At 51.9% G+C, this 20,229-nt stretch overlaps 8 protein-coding genes across 8 annotated transcripts; 7 read left to right on the top strand and 1 right to left on the bottom strand.

Annotated features, from left to right (window-relative positions):
- Positions 1-56: 56 nt before the first annotated feature.
- SCP_1103270 (hypothetical protein) lies at positions 57-2,249 on the top strand (the record flags this gene model as incomplete). The annotated part of the gene is made up of 9 exons (XM_027762762.1): positions 57-318; positions 377-522; positions 576-740; positions 798-825; positions 875-1,020; positions 1,078-1,275; positions 1,326-1,503; positions 1,553-1,672; positions 1,723-2,249. The coding sequence occupies 9 exons, from the start codon at positions 57-59 to the stop codon at positions 2,247-2,249; spliced, it is 1,770 nt and encodes a 589-aa protein (XP_027618563.1).
- Positions 2,250-2,650: 401 nt separating this feature from the next.
- Positions 2,651-4,241, top strand: SCP_1103260 (Negative regulator of sexual conjugation and meiosis; the record flags this gene model as incomplete). The annotated part of the gene is made up of 2 exons (XM_027762761.1): positions 2,651-3,290; positions 3,355-4,241. The coding sequence occupies 2 exons, from the start codon at positions 2,651-2,653 to the stop codon at positions 4,239-4,241; spliced, it is 1,527 nt and encodes a 508-aa protein (XP_027618562.1).
- A 531-nt stretch (positions 4,242-4,772) lies between these two features.
- Positions 4,773-6,370, top strand: SCP_1103250 (Negative regulator of sexual conjugation and meiosis; the record flags this gene model as incomplete). Its single annotated transcript, XM_027762760.1, has 3 exons — positions 4,773-4,840; positions 4,932-5,503; positions 5,559-6,370. 3 exons carry the CDS (start codon positions 4,773-4,775, stop codon positions 6,368-6,370), a joined length of 1,452 nt encoding a protein of 483 aa, XP_027618561.1.
- A 925-nt stretch (positions 6,371-7,295) lies between these two features.
- SCP_1103240 (hypothetical protein) lies at positions 7,296-9,630 on the top strand (the record flags this gene model as incomplete). The annotated part of the gene is made up of 12 exons (XM_027762759.1): positions 7,296-7,398; positions 7,723-7,772; positions 7,832-8,014; positions 8,073-8,182; positions 8,232-8,671; positions 8,725-8,780; positions 8,842-8,872; positions 8,923-9,126; positions 9,180-9,253; positions 9,317-9,384; positions 9,463-9,492; positions 9,555-9,630. The coding sequence occupies 12 exons, from the start codon at positions 7,296-7,298 to the stop codon at positions 9,628-9,630; spliced, it is 1,425 nt and encodes a 474-aa protein (XP_027618560.1).
- A 596-nt stretch (positions 9,631-10,226) lies between these two features.
- SCP_1103230 (predicted protein) lies at positions 10,227-13,280 on the top strand (the record flags this gene model as incomplete). Its single annotated transcript, XM_027762758.1, has 11 exons — positions 10,227-10,802; positions 11,045-11,069; positions 11,123-11,190; positions 11,250-11,356; positions 11,408-11,765; positions 11,820-11,893; positions 11,946-12,023; positions 12,081-12,293; positions 12,358-12,505; positions 12,599-12,994; positions 13,065-13,280. The coding sequence occupies 11 exons, from the start codon at positions 10,227-10,229 to the stop codon at positions 13,278-13,280; spliced, it is 2,259 nt and encodes a 752-aa protein (XP_027618559.1).
- A 562-nt stretch (positions 13,281-13,842) lies between these two features.
- On the bottom strand, positions 13,843-15,342 carry SCP_1103220 (hypothetical protein; the record flags this gene model as incomplete). Its single annotated transcript, XM_027762757.1, has 1 exon — positions 13,843-15,342. The coding sequence occupies one exon, from the start codon at positions 15,340-15,342 to the stop codon at positions 13,843-13,845; it is 1,500 nt and encodes a 499-aa protein (XP_027618558.1).
- Positions 15,343-16,393: 1,051 nt separating this feature from the next.
- SCP_1103210 (hypothetical protein) lies at positions 16,394-17,042 on the top strand (the record flags this gene model as incomplete). The annotated part of the gene is made up of 2 exons (XM_027762756.1): positions 16,394-16,850; positions 16,906-17,042. 2 exons carry the CDS (start codon positions 16,394-16,396, stop codon positions 17,040-17,042), a joined length of 594 nt encoding a protein of 197 aa, XP_027618557.1.
- A 1,246-nt stretch (positions 17,043-18,288) lies between these two features.
- On the top strand, positions 18,289-18,597 carry SCP_1103200 (hypothetical protein; the record flags this gene model as incomplete). The annotated part of the gene is made up of 1 exon (XM_027762755.1): positions 18,289-18,597. The coding sequence occupies one exon, from the start codon at positions 18,289-18,291 to the stop codon at positions 18,595-18,597; it is 309 nt and encodes a 102-aa protein (XP_027618556.1).
- Positions 18,598-20,229: the final 1,632 nt, after the last annotated feature.

Raw genomic sequence — 20,229 nt, 5'->3', positions numbered from 1 at the left:
ATCGGTACCGTGTTCACCCTCCAGTGCCTATCATAATCATTTTTCTGTCTCACCTAATGTCGTTTTCCGACCTGCGATCCGCTCGGCAATCCAAACAATATCGATCATGCGTGAAAGCGGTCGCCTCCATTGCTCAGGCTGCACCTCCACTACGTTCGGCGAATGACAAAAGTGAAAGAGGTACACCGGCTGGAACCAGTGATGGATGCGAGGTAGTTGACTTGAAAGGCCTTCACCAATCTCTGCCATCATATTTGAAGATTCGCAAGACAGACCGAGCAGGGCGAGGAGTTTATGCAAAGAACGCATCCAAGACAGGTTCGCTACTTTTCGAGTATCAGAACCGATTGGCCTTGTTGTTACTGACAGCGAACAGGCTCAGTTTTATTTTTCAGAAAACCTCATGTCAGCGTGCTCTCGACATCGTGCATCGATACCCATTGCTCGTCCTGTTGTGAGCCTGCTCCCGACTCGGGCTTGAGACGCTGCACGCGCTGCCGTTCCGTGTGGTATTGCGGCATTGTACGTACGTTATACAGACGAGTTTTGATCATTGTAAGCTTATTTTCCTCCAGAAATGTCAGAACAGCGACTGGTCATTGCATAAGAATGAGTGCATCGCGTTGCAGAGATGGGCGACCTCCGCTCCTTCTCCAGAGTTGGCCATTCCAAGTGATGCTATCAGATGCCTGGGCAGAATTTTATGGAGTGCACAAAAGGAGGGTCTAGACAGTCTTTGGGTATCTACTGACATTCAATTCTGGCGGTGTCTAGCAAGAACTGATTGTGTCCTTCAGACAAGAGAAATATACACGATGCAATCCCGTGTGTCGTTTCTGCAACCATCTCCAATTGTGAATTCACCGTTATCCAGATAGATCATCTTTACCGCCTTCTGCATTCGAGTCACATACACATCTAGCTCATTCCATAGTTCGGTATGTTGGCGTGTCTTCTCCCACAGAACTGGCAGCGTTCGGACTATCATCCGCAGGAGACCTGGTCGATCTTATCTCACGGGTATGTTGCAATGGCAATCGTTAATTTTTTTGACAAAATCTCACGCCGTTGTACCAGTTCACTACGAATACGTTCACGCTTACATCGCCCTCGCTTACACCATTGGGAGTGTCTGTTTGTCCTACTATCGCGTTGGCCAACCATTCATGCGACCCGAATGCTGTGATTGTCTTCCCCAGAGCGTCAAGTGACCCTCAGGCTCAGGAGCCCTTGATGCATCTTGTGGCCATTAAGGATATTGCTCCGGATGAAGAGGTATCTCTACATCGTGCTGCATGTGGCACGATATTCTGATCAACCCTCAGGTGCTCACCGCTTATGTCGATACAACTCTTCCCCAGGCTAAACGACAGCGGGAGCTCGAGGAAACATACAATTTTTCTTGTGGATGTGCGCTGTGCAGCAAGAAGTTGACAATCGATCCTCGTGCATCCATGTGGTGTCCGGAGAAGTGCGGCGGCACTTGTCCAGTACCTACCGAAGGTACATCCATATTCGTTATCACTCTATCACAGTGCTCATCTCTCCGAAGAGAACAATTTCAGTCGTTGCACACAATGCCGAGCAGTGGTCTCTTCGACTAATGCCGTGCTGGACGCACTGCGCCTGGGCCAGGAAGCCCTCGACAAGGCATCGTTTCTCCAATACAAGGGTATGTTCTGTTACTTTGTTTTTCACCGCCGATTCTTATACCAATCCTAGATCCCCGACGAGCAGAACGCCTCACGGCCAATATGATCCCGATCCTCTCATCTGCTGGCCTCACACCGTCATGCCACCCTCTTCTCGCCATTTACCGTTTGCGGTTGGAGCTATTGATTGCTTCGCTATCTTCTTCTATAACTCAAGAAGTGCTAGACGAAACCATTCGTACCGCCGCCAAGTACAGTGCGGGGCTGACCAGTGTCTTATCGCCCGGACATCCCGTTCGCGGCGTTGCACTCGCCGAACTTGGTAAGCTGCTCGCTGTTGATGAGCCTTCCTCACCTGCAACGGGAGGCGAGACAAAGTTCCCGCCGTCTGGAGCTGCACGCTTGAGGTTGGCGTATGAGACACTGGTGCGCGCACGCGACGAATTGGTCGTGGGCTTTGGATCACAGACGGGAGGAGGCTTAGTGGGACAGGAAGTGAGGGAGACGCTGATCAGGCTAGAGAAGGAACTTGGCGTATGGACTCAGGGCATCCGGAACGTCATTGTGGATACGCCGGTCGAAAAAACGAGTCAGTGAAATTTTCGGGTGTGTCTTGCATATGCACATACACTCTCCATCTCGTTAATTGAACTCCATCTTTGACGACTGTATAGAGCCCCCCATGTTCAACTTGATGTGCTTGTGCCAGTCACTCGTGCTCAATGACAATATACGATGGCACTGGTTTTGAATATGCATATGACCCAACGTTCACCTCTAGTTTAGATCGCAACGATGGAGGTGATTCCCAGAATGGCAATTCTTCGTTCGGCTGTTTCGATCTCGACTACCACCAATGCATGCGTAAAGAGTACTCACTCGCGGCTCGGATAGCAATATCCGTTACCGAGATTGCGAAGAATACGCACGGGAAGGTCGAATGACTCGACGGGTGCTCGGATATCGGATAATGCGTTCGCCAGATAAAAGGGCTCGCTATGCCTCTGTCTACCCACTTTGCATATTCGCAACTCCATATACACGTCTACACTCGCCGCACGCATATCATGAGCAAGCACTCTGTTCCTAATCTCGCTTTCAAATGTATCGACGCTGGCCGAATCCAATTGCTCGACGTACTTGGCGCTGGTGGTCATGGCACAATCTACCGTGCTCGCGATCTCTCGTCGTCTCTCGCACATCCCATCTTCTACGCCGTCAAGGTGCTTCATATCTGCAACATCGAGACACAAGGCGGCATCTACCAGTCTCGCGAGGTCCACCTTCAGCACTGCGTCTCGGACCACCCAAACATCCTCACCTTACACCGCGTCGTGCGGGACGCCCATTACCTCTATATTGTGCTGGACTACTGCCCTGGAGGCGATATGTTCGGCATAGTCTCACGCAAGAATCTCTTCGCTAGAAACGATGAGCTCATTCGCAGTCTCTTCTTACAGCTCATCGATGCTGTGCACGCATGCCACCAGAGAGGCATCTACCATCGTGATCTAAAACCCGAAAATATACTTGTCAGCCGAGATCTCACTCAGCTTTATGTTGCCGACTTCGGACTTGCTACCAAAACTCGTCACAGCATAACGTTTGGCGCTGGAACTACCCTCTACATGAGCCCTGGTGAGCATAAACTTTACTTTGCAGAGTTGAGTTGTACATCTTTAATCTTATGTCTGCCGTGTAGAGTGCCTCAATGCTGACTCACACGCGAAATCATACGACACTCGACGCGGCGATGTCTGGGCTCTCGGCGTCATATTCACAAACATGGTGTCTGGACGCAGTCCTTGGAAGCGTGCGACACTTGACGACAAGTGTTATCGTTATTTCTTGGACGATCCGGACTTCTTGCGCAAGATGTTACCGATCTCTGAGAGCACACACCGCATCCTTCATGCAATCTTTACCTCCGACCCCGGTGCCGCCATCGAATTACCCGCTTTACGCCAACTCGTGGAGAACACTGACACGTTCTACATGAGCCAGGAAGAGATTGCCGCCAGCAACGAACACGTGCAGTCTGCATGGGAATCGTATCGCTCTCCGAATTCGCCCCTTATGAAAGACGATTCAGACGATTCAGACGAATGGACGACTTCGGAGTCTAGCTTGAGTTCGCTGGAAGACGACTCGGATGACTCAGACGAACACAGCGACGGTGTCGAGTCGCAATCATTACTCAACGTGGAGGAGGGACACTCCGTTGGCGCTTGTGATCGGAAGTCTTCTCCACACGGCTTAGGTGACGATGGTGCGTTGGAGGCTCACAAGCCACATGGAACGGATCAATTCCTTCCTCGCCGTATTCGCACCGTTGTTGGGTTGCCTCAGGAAGAAGACACAACTTCGTCATCCTCTGGATTCTGCGACATATCGAGCTCCGACGACGATAGCGACATTCTAATCACTCCGGAAATGCACGAACCGGCTGACGTAGCTCCAAAGTCTCGTAACGGAAGTCTTGGCGGAGTGTATTCTCGCCCACCGATCGGTCGATTGGGGAAAATTCAATGCTCTGAGGTGGGAGTGCAGCCGTTGCGCCGACTGGTGGACCGGTTCATCATTGATTGATGGGGGCGAACGGACTTGACGGTGACGCAGGCGTCACCTTTCCGTAGGACATTGTGTATCCGTCTGTATGTTTATGCTACATTGCGACACCATGCCGTTCTGCAACAATTATTTGCTTTTGTAAGTTACATACCGTACGCTCTTACTCTCTAAGTGTCATGGCGCCCATCTTGGATGATTGCCAAAGTCGGATTCGCTCACAAACGCGGGCGGAGTTATGAAAATAGAACTGAAATAGGAAGACATCAACCAGTCGGACAAGGGAGTTTCAAAGCAGCAGCTTGCCCAACATCTTAGGCCCTGTGTAGTGCATCCTGATTTCGTTTGAACGCGTAACCGGTATATTATATGCGTTTGATTTTAATCTCTTATTCGTGCAGGATTACTAGCTAAATGCCTGCTGAAGTCGTGCTGTCGGCAGCATTTCGAATAGAACCGAGGGTCGAGTGCCGGTCAATACTGAAATATGCCGCGCCGCGATGTCCTTCCTTCCTGCACGGATGTGGGTGAGGCGGATACTGGGTGCACGGAATGCTGCATCCGAGTGCTTACACCCGAGGGCCTGTCTCCGAACCGAGCACACTTGAAAGGCATAAAAGGTGAGCCATCTTCGCTCAATTCCTCCAATTTCACTATCCACGCCCCACACCCTACACTTGTCATACACGTTTAACACGCGATGGCTGCTAGCTCTATCCCCAACTTCACCGGTTATCTCCTTGATGGAGGACGGTTCAAGCTAGTCAAGCTCCTCGGCGCTGGCGCCTATGGAGTAGTGTATCGTGCGGTGGATCTTCACGCCCCTTCGTCGTCCTCTGCTACCGCTCCAGTGGAGCGGGCCATCAAAATCCTTCGCAAGGCTGGTCCTGCGAAGTCCGATACCACCCAGCAGAGGCGCGAGATATCTCTTCATCGCCTGGTCTCGGAGCATCCGAACGTTGTCACCGTTCACGATGCGTTCGAAGACAGTAAATACTTCTATCTGGTCATGGACTATTACCCTGGTGGTGATTTGTTCCGCCATATTTGCGAGAAGAAGGTGCTCGTGAAGAACGATGAGATGGTGCGGAAGGTGTTTCTGCAGATCTTGGATGCTGTCCAAGCCTGCCATCGCAATAAGGTCTTCCACCGTGACCTTAAGCCCGAAAACATCATGTGCAACGTAGACGGCTCTCAAGTCTACGTTGGCGATTTCGGGCTTGCGACGAGCCGACCGCTCAGCTATACGCATGGCTGCGGTAGCTCATTCTATATGAGCCCTGGTACGTCCTCTCATTCCAGTCACCGTCTTCATTTGTCTGATACTGTTTCTGTCAGAATGTATCGGCGAGGAACTTGGCTTTGCAGCCTACTCAACCAAGCAAAGTGACATTTGGTCGCTTGGTGTCATCCTTATTAATATGATCACCGGGCGCAACCCTTGGGAATCCGCTCGCTGCACCGACTCGTGCTTCAGTGAATTCATCCTCGACCCCGACTATTTCTACCACTGCATGCCAATTTCACGTGGCGTCGCCGACATCCTCAATGGGATATTCGTCCTTGATCCTTCCTCGCGTACCTCCATTCGGCGCCTGCGCAAGGCTATCCTGGCGGTAGACACTTTCTTCATGAGCGCCACCGAAGAGGCCCAGCTTGCTGAGGCTGCGCGCGCCTCTTCTGACGTCCTAGATGCCAATACCTCTGCGCACGTCATCCAAAGCGAAGTGCTCTTTCGTGGGAAGGACGATGATGGGATGGAGATTGAGGAGGTCGACATCGGTACCATGCATCCTGATTTCGGGGAACCTCACCCTGCACACGATTCCCTCCCTCCGCGCCCTCAAACCCCCTTCGGACGCCCGATGAACGACACTACCGACTCTTCTCACCCATCCTCAGCACCCACCTTCGAATTTGACGAGGACGAGAGTGTAGACTTATCCTCCACGTCGACGTCCATGTCGGGTTACGAGACGTCTGGCCCAATCACTCCCGACGTGGTTAAGTGTGAACCGACGATTGATATCCCAGATTTTCGGGGGTTGGGAGAGCCGTTGTGTCCTCTTGCGACCGGAAAGGAGAGGTCCGCGTCGCCGACTACTCGTCTTCTTCAGCGGCTTGAACTTATTGCGGTTTCTATCGTCTGAGCTCACACGAGACAGGTGAAGCGCAAAATACCATGTAATGAATATCGTCCAGAAATGAATAAAAAAAGACAATTAAAACTGACAGATCTATAAACTAGTTGTTGTACAAGAGTGAGAACTAATTAAGCAATTTAGACTGCCTACTTCACGAGACTGGCACTACATCCAAACCTGTCAGCGAATCTGTTCAACCCGTACTCAGCTATTCTAGTGAAGAGGCTTTTATACCGCAACTCATGCACGTTCTCTATCTTAGTTGACGTTAATGTCATGACTGTCGTCCTGCGGCTGTTCAACGTTCCATGCCAGTTCTTCTAAAATCCCTATGCGTTGCACTTTTTGGAAGGCTTCGTAACGCCTGGAGAGATGCGCTGCGAAACGCCCTGAGACACAGGTTGCTGCTGAGATATACAAAGGAACGACTGTCTTCCATAGTACTATACACTGGAATCGAGCCTACTAGGCGACTACTGAGAATTGTAAGTACCTTAGGTAGCGGGAAACAGCAATTCAATAACAGCTTCTTGAAGTTCAACCTATACTTATCTCGTCCGCATTATATATTTGCTGTGCAACGTGTGCGCGCGTTCCCGGCTGGACGCCGTACTTGTTCAAGTTGGGGAAATTATATGGTGTCTATCGCACCACTCGAAGAACCGAATCGGGTAAAACGTTCCGTATAAAGTGACGTAAGAAAGGAAAGAAGTTGTATCCGTCGCTTGCCCGTCGCTCGTCCATTCGGTGCTTTTGTGATGTTCTATGGCCAATTCCACTTCCTGCGAGTTCGATATCGCGTTCAGATGACTGTCGATAGCAGTGTCAAATATCTCGAATTTTTTTGTCCTCTTAAGACGTGTCCAAGGTGAGTCCATGCTTACAGTCTCAGGTCTGACTCGGCCCCGATTCACTGGCGTGATCCACACCAATGGCACTTCGTTTGAAGTCCCGTGGACAACTGCATCTTCCGACGCCGTCTCATGCGCATGGTGTTCACAAAGAAGCAGGACATGTGCACGGAATGAATAACGGTGAGGCATTTTAATAGGACCCGTAATCGAGTGAGCGATATTCATGCATGCTTCCTCTGTCGCTCCCTACCGTTAAACCTGACGTCACGTACTTCGCGAATATCATCATGAGAAATCGGATGTAAGCACGGGGGACGCATGCAGGGGTTTACATGACTCGTGATGGCCTGGCCGTCATCTGGGCTGCATTTCTCTACGAAGATCGCGGCTCCCGTGAAGTTCTGGCGAAGGAAGTATCAAAAATAGTCTATGTCCTGGTACAAATTGTCCTCCGTGTGCGCATGGATGTAACCCAGCTTGCTGAGATGATTTGCACACTCGCAGTTTTGGCCCTCTTGGCTGCTGCAGCCAGTGCACAGTCAAATCCCTTTGACGTGAGTGCACAATTCCTCGGATACTCTTTACATCTGAAAATTCAACGGATTCGACGTAGTTCCCTGAGTATCCTCCTGCTGGGACTCCCGATTGGAACGAAATACTGGCGAGCGCCCAGGGTGTCAGACCTTATGGAATTGCTACCGACCCTGCTCTTGCGAACGTGCTTGTTCACTATGACACGGGATACTTTGGTCCGCAGATCGAGCTGATTCATGCCTACTACAATTATGTTCCAACCGTCAGTCTTTGTTCTGTTCGTCTGACAGTCACTCAATAGGTTTCCTTGATTATGCCAGGGTGTCGGCGCATCTAGTGATGGCTCCGTATTCACTTGCTTCCCGCGCGGAAACGAGACCTTTACTCTCGCCATTCTTAGCAGCCCGACGACCGAGGTTGCATGGCCTAAGTTCGTGGATATTTGGTATAAAGTAGAAGTTACTTACCGCGATACTCAGCGAAGACTGGAACACACCCGAGACGTTCAGTAACTCCTCGAATCCCGGATACAGTATCGCTACCTCTAAGTTTCTCTTTGTACAGTCTGTCGTGGTTGATGGCCGAGATCGGGTATGGGCACTGGACACTGGACGACCGCGAGTGAACGGGACCGTTCTCCTGGCCGCGGTTCCTGGCGGGCCAAAGCTGATCGGATTCTACCTGAACGGTACGAATTTCGCGAGTTACACTTTCCCCAGTGACGTCGTGTACGCGGACTCCTCCCTGAACGACGTGCGCTTCGACTTGCGCGGTGGTGGCTACGCGTACATCACAGATAGTTCGCCGCAGCGCCCTGCGATCGTCGTGGTAGATCTCACGACGGGCCAATCATGGAGGCACTTAGAGAGTCACCCGTCCGTGAGCCTTGATCTCAATTTTGTTCCCCTGTACAACGGAGGTGCGTGAATGCAGTACTTGAGGGTATCGAGTATTGACTTGTGTTTGACGTAGTCCCATTCTACTACCACAACGATATCGCGCCCAATGCTGTCATCAACTACGAGGCTGTAAGGAACCGTCGAACAAAAAGTAGAAAATGCTGTCTGATCACCTGTCTTTTGTGCGCAGTTCGCAGTAGATGGTATTGCTTTGGCAGCTGGTGAGGAAACTGGTATTGATATGTTTTAAGTGTTGCTCACTTTCATGAAGATGGCGAGCATTTGTACATCTCTCCCTTGTCAGACCGCCATCTATGGAGAATTCCCACGTCATTCCTCAAGGTACAGCCTTCTTCGAAAAACCCTTACGCGGGGCTACTCGCTCGCCAGGCTGTCCAGTTGGCGACTGAGACCGGAAGCAATGCTGACGGTCTTGAGACGGATGCATCAGGGTACATCTACAGTGGATCCATCGGTGCGCCGTACGCCACGACACTAGACGGCTGTACTAACGTGTACCATTCGCAGAACACAACGGAATTAACCGCTTCAACAATAACACCGGCATCATGGAGCCGTTCATCCGTAACCCTGTCATCCAAGTGAGTAGATTAATGATGCGTACGGGGGCAATCTAGGTCGCAGTTGCTAACATGTAGCTCAAGTGGCCTGACACTTTGTCTGTCGTGACGCTGCAGAGTGGAGGAAAGTACCTCTACTTCACCTCTAACCAGTGCGTACTCGAGTATCGTCCACGTGCTGATTAGTGCGTTCCGTCTTGTGCATGATGGGCTGATTTTCCACCGTGCAGATTGTGGCTCAGTCCAGACTATCAGAACGGGTGAGTGCTCTTCCTCGAAGTCCGCTACGCCTCACGTTCTCACTTATGTGGTACGCGATCAGCACGGATCTACGTACGAAGCCGTATGCGATGTTCCGAGTTCCGCTGGAGGCAGGGAAAGCAACGCAGACCGAGTAGTCTAGCAAATGGCGCTAAGGCTCAGAAACACGCGTCACAGGTACTGTACTGTTGCACTGTTAGTACGGGTCTCGTAATCGAGAGTGATGGTTTGAATGATACACTATGTCTGCTGAGCCGTGTGAGCCAGCGGCCGCTGCGGTGTGACTTGTGTGCTGCCAGTGGTGGATAAACATAAAATGCGATATTTTGTCTTGACTTGCATGATGGACATGGAATGTTATAATTTGTCGAAATATCAGCATAGAGATATGCATTCACTGTTTGCATTGATGGAATGAGGTTGTAACTGAAGTACTGTCGCGTGGCTTGTATCAATATACGTCACGTGATGAGAATAATACTTTATTATCGGCTCCATTGAGCGCCGAGCGCTGAGCAGTAGTAAGTAAGTACTCCCGAGTTCATCATATTACTTGACTGTCTTCCCCGTTCTGACTGCTGCACATCGTATTTTCGTTTTGTCTTCCAGGGCGAACGCAATCAAATCGGGGTGAAGAACGTGTTCAAATTATTCAGCACTTGGACAAATAATTTCTGTCTGCTTGTACCCATTGTTTCTACCGTGCCATTCAAGAACAAGCTTAGCGTGGGCGATGTTTGACGACAGCGAGCCATCTTCTCCGACTAGCGCACTCGTTGCGCTTCCTCCGCTGGATCCTGAATGGCAGCCAATCCTCCACGTTTCGAACCAGGTCGTTCTCTATAACCCAACCTCGCATGCGATATCTGTACGCACTCAGTCTCGTTCCCCACCTCCCACCCTGGTACACAGATCAAGTACAGATGTGCGCTGTCCATATTGTCACCGTTTGTTGCCTGCGGACTTGCACGCCGAGGATGAATCAGAGCGCGATTTCGAACTGGACGCAGAGTTTGACAGACACTCGCACAGCCGTGCTGCGAATTACTTCCAACTTCTCGAAATCGCAAATGAGACGGCTTCACGTCCTGTCACACCAACCACTTCTAGCTCGAACATACGGCCGTTTGCTACCTTTAGCGATACTCAATATGCAGACTCCAGCGGGAATAGCACGCGTGGTCCTAATGGAAGTGCCGGAGGCAATGCGTTTCGTGCGGAGAACATGGCTGAAGGTTACTTCAAGGCTTTCTTCAAGGAGGAGTGTCGGCTTGGCATGGGTGCGAACGGCAGTGTCTTCTTATGTCAGGTAAGTCGTGCACACATACAGTATCATGGGAGCGCCATGGTCGACAATATGTGGATTGCACTCTTTGCAGATGGTGTTTGCAAGGGTTGCGGACCACATTTGACCCTTGAAGATCAGGATTTTTGTTGTTGTCGTTCCATCGATCGCTTCAAAATATCTTGTCGTCCAAATGATTCCATGTCCCAAAGTCATCATAATTTTGCACGTAAACGCATGCTCAATAAATAACCATGTTCATTTAGCATGTTCTGGATGGGAATTTGCTTGGTTGGTGCTTCGATTCGTGTGACGCAAGCTGCTATCAACCCTGAACGTGCTAGGTCATTTCGCTGTGAAGAAGATAGCCGTGGGCCAATCTCACTCCTACCTATTGAACATCCTCCGTGAGGTGCGCAGCGTCTACTAGCACGTCTACTCTGTCTGTATCGAAGTATGTCGTCCTCTTAGGTTCGCCTGCTCGAGACACTTCATCATCCAAACATCATCACCTACCACCATGCGTGGCTGGAGAATTGTCAATTCTCCTCTTTCGGACCGAAAATCCCAACTCTCCAGTATGTCTCTGTCTCGCCACTCTTGTTTCTTCACAAGTTGACAGCGTACAGCGTGCTCATGCAATGGGCCGAGGGCGGGAGTCTCGACGACCTGATCGATGCGCGGCTCGGTAGGGGCGCCGCCGTACTTCCGCACGTTCACCCCTTCGGCTCCACGACACCGACAAGCCCCGATACTCCTTCCTCGCCATCACCCTCTCAAGCGCCTTTCTCCCGGAGCATGCGCATACGGGCTTTCCGAGCGATGCAGCGTGCGCCGCCGGAGGAGCGTGAGCGGCTGCGACGTGAGATGGGTCTGGCCGAAATGGGGGCTAGCGGTCGGCCGATCGACTTGAAGGCAGTACATCTCCTCAGCGCGGAGGAGGTGCGCGGGCTGTTTGGTGACGTCGTTGCAGGACTCGCATTTCTAGTGCGTGCTACTCCCACGATCAGATTGTGCTCGCAGCTGACGGATAGGTTCCAGCATGATAAGTCCATCTTGCATCTGGATCTGAAGCCGGGTAATGTGCTGTTGACTTGGGACGAGGGACGGCTAATGCGCGTGACCTTACATCATAATGAGATCGTCATTGTACTGATGTGCAAACAGCCCTCGCGCTATGCTGAGTGACTTTGGGACGTCCCAAGACAGGTTATCATCGCGAACTCGTTCTGGAAACACTGGCACGTACGTCTTATCTTCTCATTCCTCTGCATACGCCGTCGGCTTCTCACCAGCACACAGGCTTGAATATACATCCCCAGAATCCCTGCCATCGCCTTCGACAGGGTTGCTCCAACAAGTGGATTCCAAGGCAGATATGTGGAGCGTGGGCATGATCCTACACAAGCTGCTTTTTTTCCGGCTTCCATATCGTCATGCATCGGACGGCGACGAGCAAAGGGACGGACGGGAGACAGCAGACATACTTGAACATGAGGTCGCCTCCTACTCAGGGTGCGTCGAAAGTAGTGTGTGAGCTACAGATATCGCTGATACAGATCCAACGGATGATCCTCAGGTTCAAATGTACTTCTGCGCATGTCACCGCTTTTGAGTCACGGCGCCTTCCGCGCGCGTATCTCGTCCTCCTCGAGAGTCTATTGAATGTGACGCCCGCAATGCGCCCGTCCTCCGAACGCGTGCTGAGTGCTATCCGCGAAGGCCGGGTGAGTGTCTACCACGTTTCCTCAGCCCTCGTCGCCACCTTGGTGATCCGCGTTGAAATCATGAAATCTAACCTTCGTTCAATCAACGCACAGCTTGACCCGATACCCTCGGCACGAATACGTCGCACGAGCTCGCGCACCTCCTTGATCCCGGTCCCAGTAAGGCGCCTAATGGACGCTGCGTCGACTGCGCTTCCCAGTGGGTCTGCAGAGTTGCCTGCGCCGAGTTCGCAGTCGGAAGTCGATGTCGGCGTGGATGTGGAAGGGTCACGTACACCTCGGCCAGGTGAGAAACATGCGGATAGCGTGAGAGTCCCGCTACTCGGACTGCCCATGCCGCCAAGCTCCTCTTCATCGAGTAGCCTCACAGTTGCGGACCACATGGTCTTGAGGTGGATATATGGTGTGCTGGTGCGCGGGAGACGCATTCGAATCGGGATGCCACACATCTGGGCTCGCACTCTCAAGTCGCTCGTGCTCGTGACGAAGGTATGTCTTTTCATGTTCTTATTACTGTGCTGTTGCGTGTGCTAACAACAATTGCGCTGTGCACTGCTAGGTATCAACAATTGCGCATGTCTGCCCTGACTCACGTCTACACCCGTTCGTGGCCCTTGTGTTCCTTGTGCTCGCGGTGGTAGATACGTGGTTCGACGGGCTTGGGCCGACGCTCGTGCTTGGACTTGTGCATGTGTCGCTCATTTGGATTGTTCGGTGGAGCGGCCGAGGCTGTGCGAGAGTTCTCCAAACCGACCAACTCCATGGTTTGTGGTGAGTAGTACTTCTCCCATCACACTTTTCGATCGACGGATATGAGTGTCAATGTATATGTATCAGCAACTACACGGCTCATTCTATGTACGCTGTACCATGTACGTTGGGAGTTCGTGACGTACTACCAGTCATCTGCAATCAACCTATAACATATCTGGCACGAAGCTTTCCAAGCTTGTCAATGAGCCGGCATCTCACTAGCCATAAAGATGCCCACGACGAAAATGCTTCTGCAACATGTACATGGTATAATGTATCGCAAAAATAATATTGTATCGTACAATACATAGAATCATAGTTGGTGCCATGCAAAGATTAAATACACCCTACTGTAGTGATAGAAGCAGCGGCGGAAGATTGGTACATTAGCTGAAGAGTACACGTTGCAACCACATCACCTATCATCATATCATGCACAGCGCTCAAAGAGTCTATGGCTCAGGTCAGGATCAGAACGGGTCCACAGAACAGAGAACAGAACAGCGGCGGCGGAGAGTTAAATGTCCTGCGGCGGATCGCACGGAGAAGATGGTGGTTAAGTCCAAGCGTCACTTCATCTCCCCTCACCACAGCCTCGACCGCGACGACACCCGCAGCATCCGCAGCCGTGGAATCACGTCGGAGATGTCGCGCTCCTCGAGCACGTCCCCGAACAGTGTCGCGGTAGCCACCGCGACCTCCACGCTCCGCCCTATCAGCTTGCTGCGCGAGACGGACCCGCAAGCCAGAGGCTCATCGGCAGCGAGGTCGGCAGAACGTGAGGGTGCGGGAATCGACACGTCGTAGAGGGGCAAATCCACGACGGAAATGTCGGAGCCGTGGGACGAGGTACACTCACGGATGGGCCTAGCGGAGGGAATGGAAGAGCAGGGTGAAGGCTCGCGTCCCAACGTCCCTGAGCTCATCCTAGACACGGAAGGAGAGGCTGAGAAATCATCGCAAGCCATGTCTGCATCCGTGTCTGCGGCAGTGTCGAAGGACTCAGAAGCAAGAGGTGTGCGTCGACAGAACAATGCTTTTTGGGACCTCATCCGCTTCAGCCGCAGCTTGAGCATGTTGCTAGGGCTGCGCGCACGCTCAGAGCCGGTTTTGACATCTTCAACGAGTGAAGATGAAGAGCCGAGATCGGGAGGAGCAGTAGCGGACTTTCCCCTGCAGCCAAACCGCAGTTTCGCCCTTGAGCAAGGGGTCGGCAAAGGAGTGGTAGGCGCGACGGCAATGTGAGGGTTCACAGAGGGTAATATTAAGGGCGTTGTGAAGGTGGCGAAGGAAAGTGGCTTCGAGAACTGTCGCGAAGGTAAAGACGGACGCACGCCGTCGAATGAACGTGCTCTCGCCGTAGTCGGAGCATAACGCACATTCCCTCCCACACGGATGTCATCCTTCCAGTCCAAGATGCAGGAGTCGAAAGAAGACACCGAAAACAATGAGTCTGTGGGCGAAGGATCAACGAACTCCAGCTCATCTGCAGTGCCCTCCACTGGACGATTGTCCGACTCATCATCCTCGACGTAGTATATCGTCGAAGTCTCCTTCTCGTCGATTTTTGATACATTTGGGAGAGGAGGTAGAGGGGGAAGTAAGCCTCTGGTGTCCACCCAGCTGCCCGAGCAATGAGTAATGTCCATGTCAGGACTGGGCGACCTGCTCAGGGCGCTGCGTGACAACCTGAAGCAGGCAATGCTCTCCTTCGTTGAACGGGGTGTAGAGGGAAAAGATGCGGTCTCAGGACTGGTCGACGTCCCGCCTGGTGTCGCCGCAGGGGCGGGAAACTTGTATCGGCGAATGTGGTCTGTCCTCAGACTGCGCCTCCTCTCGAGTTCGTCCGATTGTCGGAATAGGATCGGACTGCTGGGCGAGTCGTCCGGGTCGCTGTCTGCTGCAGAAAACGGATGGCCCTGAACAAGTCCATCGGTAGTTTTCAGAAAGAGGGCTGAAGGGTGTCTTCTGCGTTTCTTGATAGATAAAACGGGGTCTGATGAGGGTGGTGCTGGGATATCGAGGTCCGAAGTGGGCAGGCGCAGAAGGTCAGGGAACGACGAAACGGAGAGCGGAGGCACCATCGTGAAAAGCAGAACAATTTTACAAGAGAAGGGTATAGAAATGAAGGACAAGGATACGACGCAAGAAAGAAATAGAGCCAGCTAGTTGGAAGAATGGCGACACTTGTGCACAGGCGACATCCGCTGACTATATGGGCTGGGAGAGAAGTGCATTTTGAGCATGGAAGACAATCGGACCCAGGGCTGCACAGGCAGCGATTCCTGTCAGCAACGTCAAGGCGCGCGTGATGAACACAAGCATCGACTTCGACACGGATGTTAGTTCTGTTGATCAGTCACAGCCAGTCCCACCGAGGGAGGTCGCAAGGGCATCTTGATCCGTGATTAAGCGGGGCAATGTGAACAGTGTGATCTTGTACTGTACGTACACGCCACAAATCCATCGTTGTAGGGCAGTATACTCATAAATTCTTGGAGTGAGACGGCACCTGCCGTGTGTAGTAGCAAAAATGCGTTAGCCAACTGGACTCATGCCTTGCCAGAAGTCGATTTCGGTGTAGCGCCATTAATGAGTTAGGGGAGTTTGATCGTTTCCCTGCAAGAAATGAAATGAACGAAAGACAGATTGATCACACACACAGTGCATGTTTCGTATTGCGCAGAGCACGTACGTGTAGATAGATGTCCACGCTAACGGCCGTTATGTGCTGTCTTCGTACTGCAGCTGATCATCAGAACTTTCTTTTATTTAGTGCAAGAAGGACCCAGAAACGCTCGAATTTCGCCACGGCCGACATTCTTCGGATTTGCGTCAAGTGTTCAAGCGACAGCATCAGGTCCTTGCAAGCACTCTGGAGTACATCATGGTGTTGAATATAAGATATTCACCCCCACGTACCGAGGCAGATGAATTGTAAAAGAAGAGTATTTCGTCACGTAACGTGAGTAACGGTGTGCGTGACCATTCCGTACCCGTGTTGCCACGGTCCACGCCTTGCCCGCTCACCACCTGCAAAGACGGTCTCGAGAAGCCCTTGTTGTCAAATTTCTCATCTTCGCTCTCTTCTCCCTCTTCACCTGCTTCATCAGAGCGGTAGTCGACTGTAGCACGATGTCATCGTCGAGCAAAGCAAGTTCTGCAGCATCAAGCAGCAGCTCGAAGATTCCCCAGACGGCGCCGGCAGGCGCACTCACGATCACCCAACCCCCAGAGACAGCGACGTCCTACTACAAAATCGCCCCGTCTAATACCATTACGTTTGCGTGGAACTTCACCAACCTCCTTGTGACCCCTACCCACCTCACCGTCTCCGCCATCTGCGAGAACGGGAACACATATCCCGTCGGTCCCACCAACGGAATCATCGACGGCTCTGTGACGTCGGTGACATGGGATCTATGGTCGTACCAGCAGGCACACTCGGCCACCCCTCTTGCCGTTGCGACGTACACCCTGAACATCTGGGGTGATCGCGGCCCGGGTGCAGCGATGTCGCCTGGACAGCTGTCCGAGAACAGTGGGCTGAGATTTGCGTTGTATTCACCACAGCCGTACACCCCACTTTCCAGTAAGCACCTGAGGTCTATCCACCCGTCCGTCGGCCTGATACACTGGCGTGATAGGCTGGACATGTCCTGGGTGCAACGTCAATGCCTCGTGGCCGGATTATGTCGCTCATCCCGCCTTCGTCAGTCTTGTCGCGACGGTGGTTATCATGTTCCTGTCCGGTTACACCTTGCTGCGGCAAATGGCGCATTAGAGCTGCCGTTGGACGTGAACTCGGCGGGGATGCGTGCGCTGCACGCAGGACTGTTTAATCGGACACATGCGTTAAATTGGGCCGTTGGACTAGGACATCATGAATGCTATGCTACGTATTGTTTTCTCGTGTCCTCTCGTTGCATGGACATTTGTTTATTCCCACATGACATTCGCACGATATAGCATTCCATAATACTTCTGTACCGTGCAGATCCGGTTCGTACTGCCGAATGGTTTTCAGGACGTGGACGTTTGACGTCGTATGGGCAATGATATCCATAGATCGTAACACAAGCTGATATGACTGCAATCTGACTGTGTTTCTTCAGTGCCACATTCCGCCGTTGCCAATAACGAAGGACTGTAGGGATTTGTGCACTACGGTAATAAGTTAAGTAACCAGCTGCCTTCATTTCAGTGTAAAGGTTCATCCGCTTCAAGAGTGCAACTGGGACAATGCTTGACACCGTCTTGCATGCCCCAAGCCTAATTTGCAGGAAAAGTTCTGGAGCTCATGTAGAAGCGACGTGCTTCCTAAACTCACAAAAAAACCTTCCAATATCCTGCCCTATTCAGAATTACCGACATGGCACACGCACAGATACTACTACCTTGCGCCCTCGAGGTTGCCCTTCGCACGCTCTGCAATACCGAGGCCGCGCTCGCCGCTGGCAATCAGCCTCATCCGAGAGCTTCACTTTAACCTTTCGAAGTTATTCGCCGTTTTGTATAGATCCTGCGTACTTCCCAGCTTTTTTTAATTAAATTATTTGACTCCGCCGTAAACCCAACCGAAGTGCAGTGGCGACGGTTTCAAGAGCTGGCCACGCCGCGGAATCAGATCAACCGGAAGGTGTTCCAACGAGAGCATGTGCATCGCTCTCTTAAACTTCTGGGATGGCAAGCGGTAGCTGATGAAGGTGAAATAAATGCATGCGTAGTACGTACTTCACAGTTGAAGGTCATCTCGTCTGTAGGCCAACCTTGATGATCTACATTTTTCTTGGAGGTGGTTCTAAGGTGAACGGAGATCATCAAGGTCGGCAGTAGGATCGACAGTGGGAGGTAGAATCGTGAGATCTTGGAGTAGGACCATGACCGCTGGGGCGACGGTCGTTATTGTACATACTAGTCCAAATCCCGAAGAGCGGCCTGTAGATCTCTTGAAGACGTCGTCCGTCGGCTTAAGTAGGACCACGTATTGATACCTCCGATTCTCCACTTCAGCTGGGTCACCATTATATATGGCTAAGCTGATGGAGGGCCTTCAGGAGAAAGTTCGTCTGACCGAAGAGGACATTGTCGAGAGTGACTCCGAGACGATCGGACACGAGCCCGATCCAAATCTCTGCAACGACGTTTCCTCCTCGCCGCAATGCTTTATGCCACGGGTCTGTCTAGTCATGAAGCCTGACGTCGATGCCTGTCTCACTTCGCTGTACCTCACCTACGACGTCAGCAAGATCCCGCCGGACAAGAGTAGCAAGTTGCTTGGGGCAAGCAGGAACGTCGGTCGTACAAGTGGTCGCTGGCGGAGCACAGCGTACTGTTAGTGCATGCGTGGACTGTGCATTATGACCCTAGGATCGACGATTTTGAAGCTTGCGTCTTTTCGGTACGCTTGCTCCCTACTCGCATATGGGATGCTGGCAGCCGAATGCTCGTCGTCCAGAAAGCACGAGCAAGATGCCCCAGGTTGTCCTTCATCTCTTTTTGAATGCAGGTAAGCATGGTGCTATGATAAAATGCCTTCGTCGGTATCGATGTCGAGAAAGTGCTCTAACCTCGTTTGCATGGAATCCTCAGACATCGCACGGAGAGATGATCGGAGCCTGAGGACACGACCGCTTCTGCTACGATAGCCTCTATGAGCTTTCCATCTGCCGCGCACAAAGGATGGACAAGTCAGCTACTTCACGGACGATCCCACCGACTGACATTGTGAGCCTATCCGCCGTCTGTGTCCGTGCCGTGCCACCGAGGACTCGACTCGGATCTGACTGCTGGTGCTGGGAACCCGCCATTATATGCAACTGTGCACTGCTAGTCTCCACCAAGTCTTGCACTTCCACCTGAGCAATTATTCCTGCTGGTGTTGTGTTCGAGTGGCGTACAATGTCCGGAGGCTACGCACGGGTCGTCAGCGTAGATCGGGCGCGGTATAAATGGAGCAGCGACGCGCAGACCGTACACCGTTCCCGAATACTCTGTCTGGACTGGCCCTTCATTTATTTCCTATTTGGCAGCGCTTGCTGATGTTGTTCCGGCCGCCTGAAGTTGGAGGTGAGCGGCGGAAGTTGAGAAGCGCCTACCTAAGCTTTTCTGTTCCTTCTCCTGAGTTAGTTGAAGAATGATGACCCCGTGGAGAAACTTTGTCACTCAAAACTTCCGCACGTACGTGAGTGCCGCTTTTTTTGCAGTAAAATTTCGCTAATTTGCTACGAGTTAGTGTCTTTGAAAGCACTAGGTTTTAGTGTAAAGAGTTTCTATGTCGGGCCGGTAGTAGAAGTTTACAAGGACAAGAATGTTCGTTAACACGCTACAGCCACTAACCTCACGAATGGCGAATATTCTTGTTTCATGTCTGTGTGTGCTGGCTACTATAGGACTACAGCGTCCCGTCGACGTATAAATGCGACGCCGGTCTTCGTCGCAGTCCTCGCTCGTTCTTACGCGGACATCGATTGCGCCATACCAACACAAACCATGTTCTCTCCACTTGTGCTTGTGTCGTGAGGGGCTGCTGTCCTCTCCTTTGCATATCTCTTGAATGTCCGTCAAACCACTCCTGGCCCATGTACCGGCTTTGGGATCGAGGCGTATGACAACGCATCCAACTTCACGCTGGGCACACACAACCTCACATTATCCAATGCGAATGCCATGGTGCGCCGCTCATTCTTGCATTCAACAACATTGAAGCCCGGTGACTCCAATGTTGGACACTCGGTGCATTCAAACGACGAGCCGACGTTGTCGCCCGTCAACGGCTCCCTGCTCCCAAGAACCCGGCGGAACCAGACGACTATTCGAGCAACCTCGCTGTCTCTGCGGGCAGCGAGCTTTCCTTCGAGTTCTCAACCGAGGAGTCTGAGCTGCCAACCCCCGCTCAGAATCACTGTATCGGATCGATCATCATTCATTATAGTCATACTTCCATACCTGCCATACTTTACAATTGATGC

The sequence above is a fragment of the Sparassis crispa genome, assembly GCF_003851025.1.
Source record: "Sparassis crispa DNA, contig_000011F, whole genome shotgun sequence".
NCBI classification, from domain to species: Eukaryota; Fungi; Basidiomycota; class Agaricomycetes; order Polyporales; family Sparassidaceae; genus Sparassis; species Sparassis crispa.
This window is presented reverse-complemented; position numbering and strand designations above follow the sequence as displayed.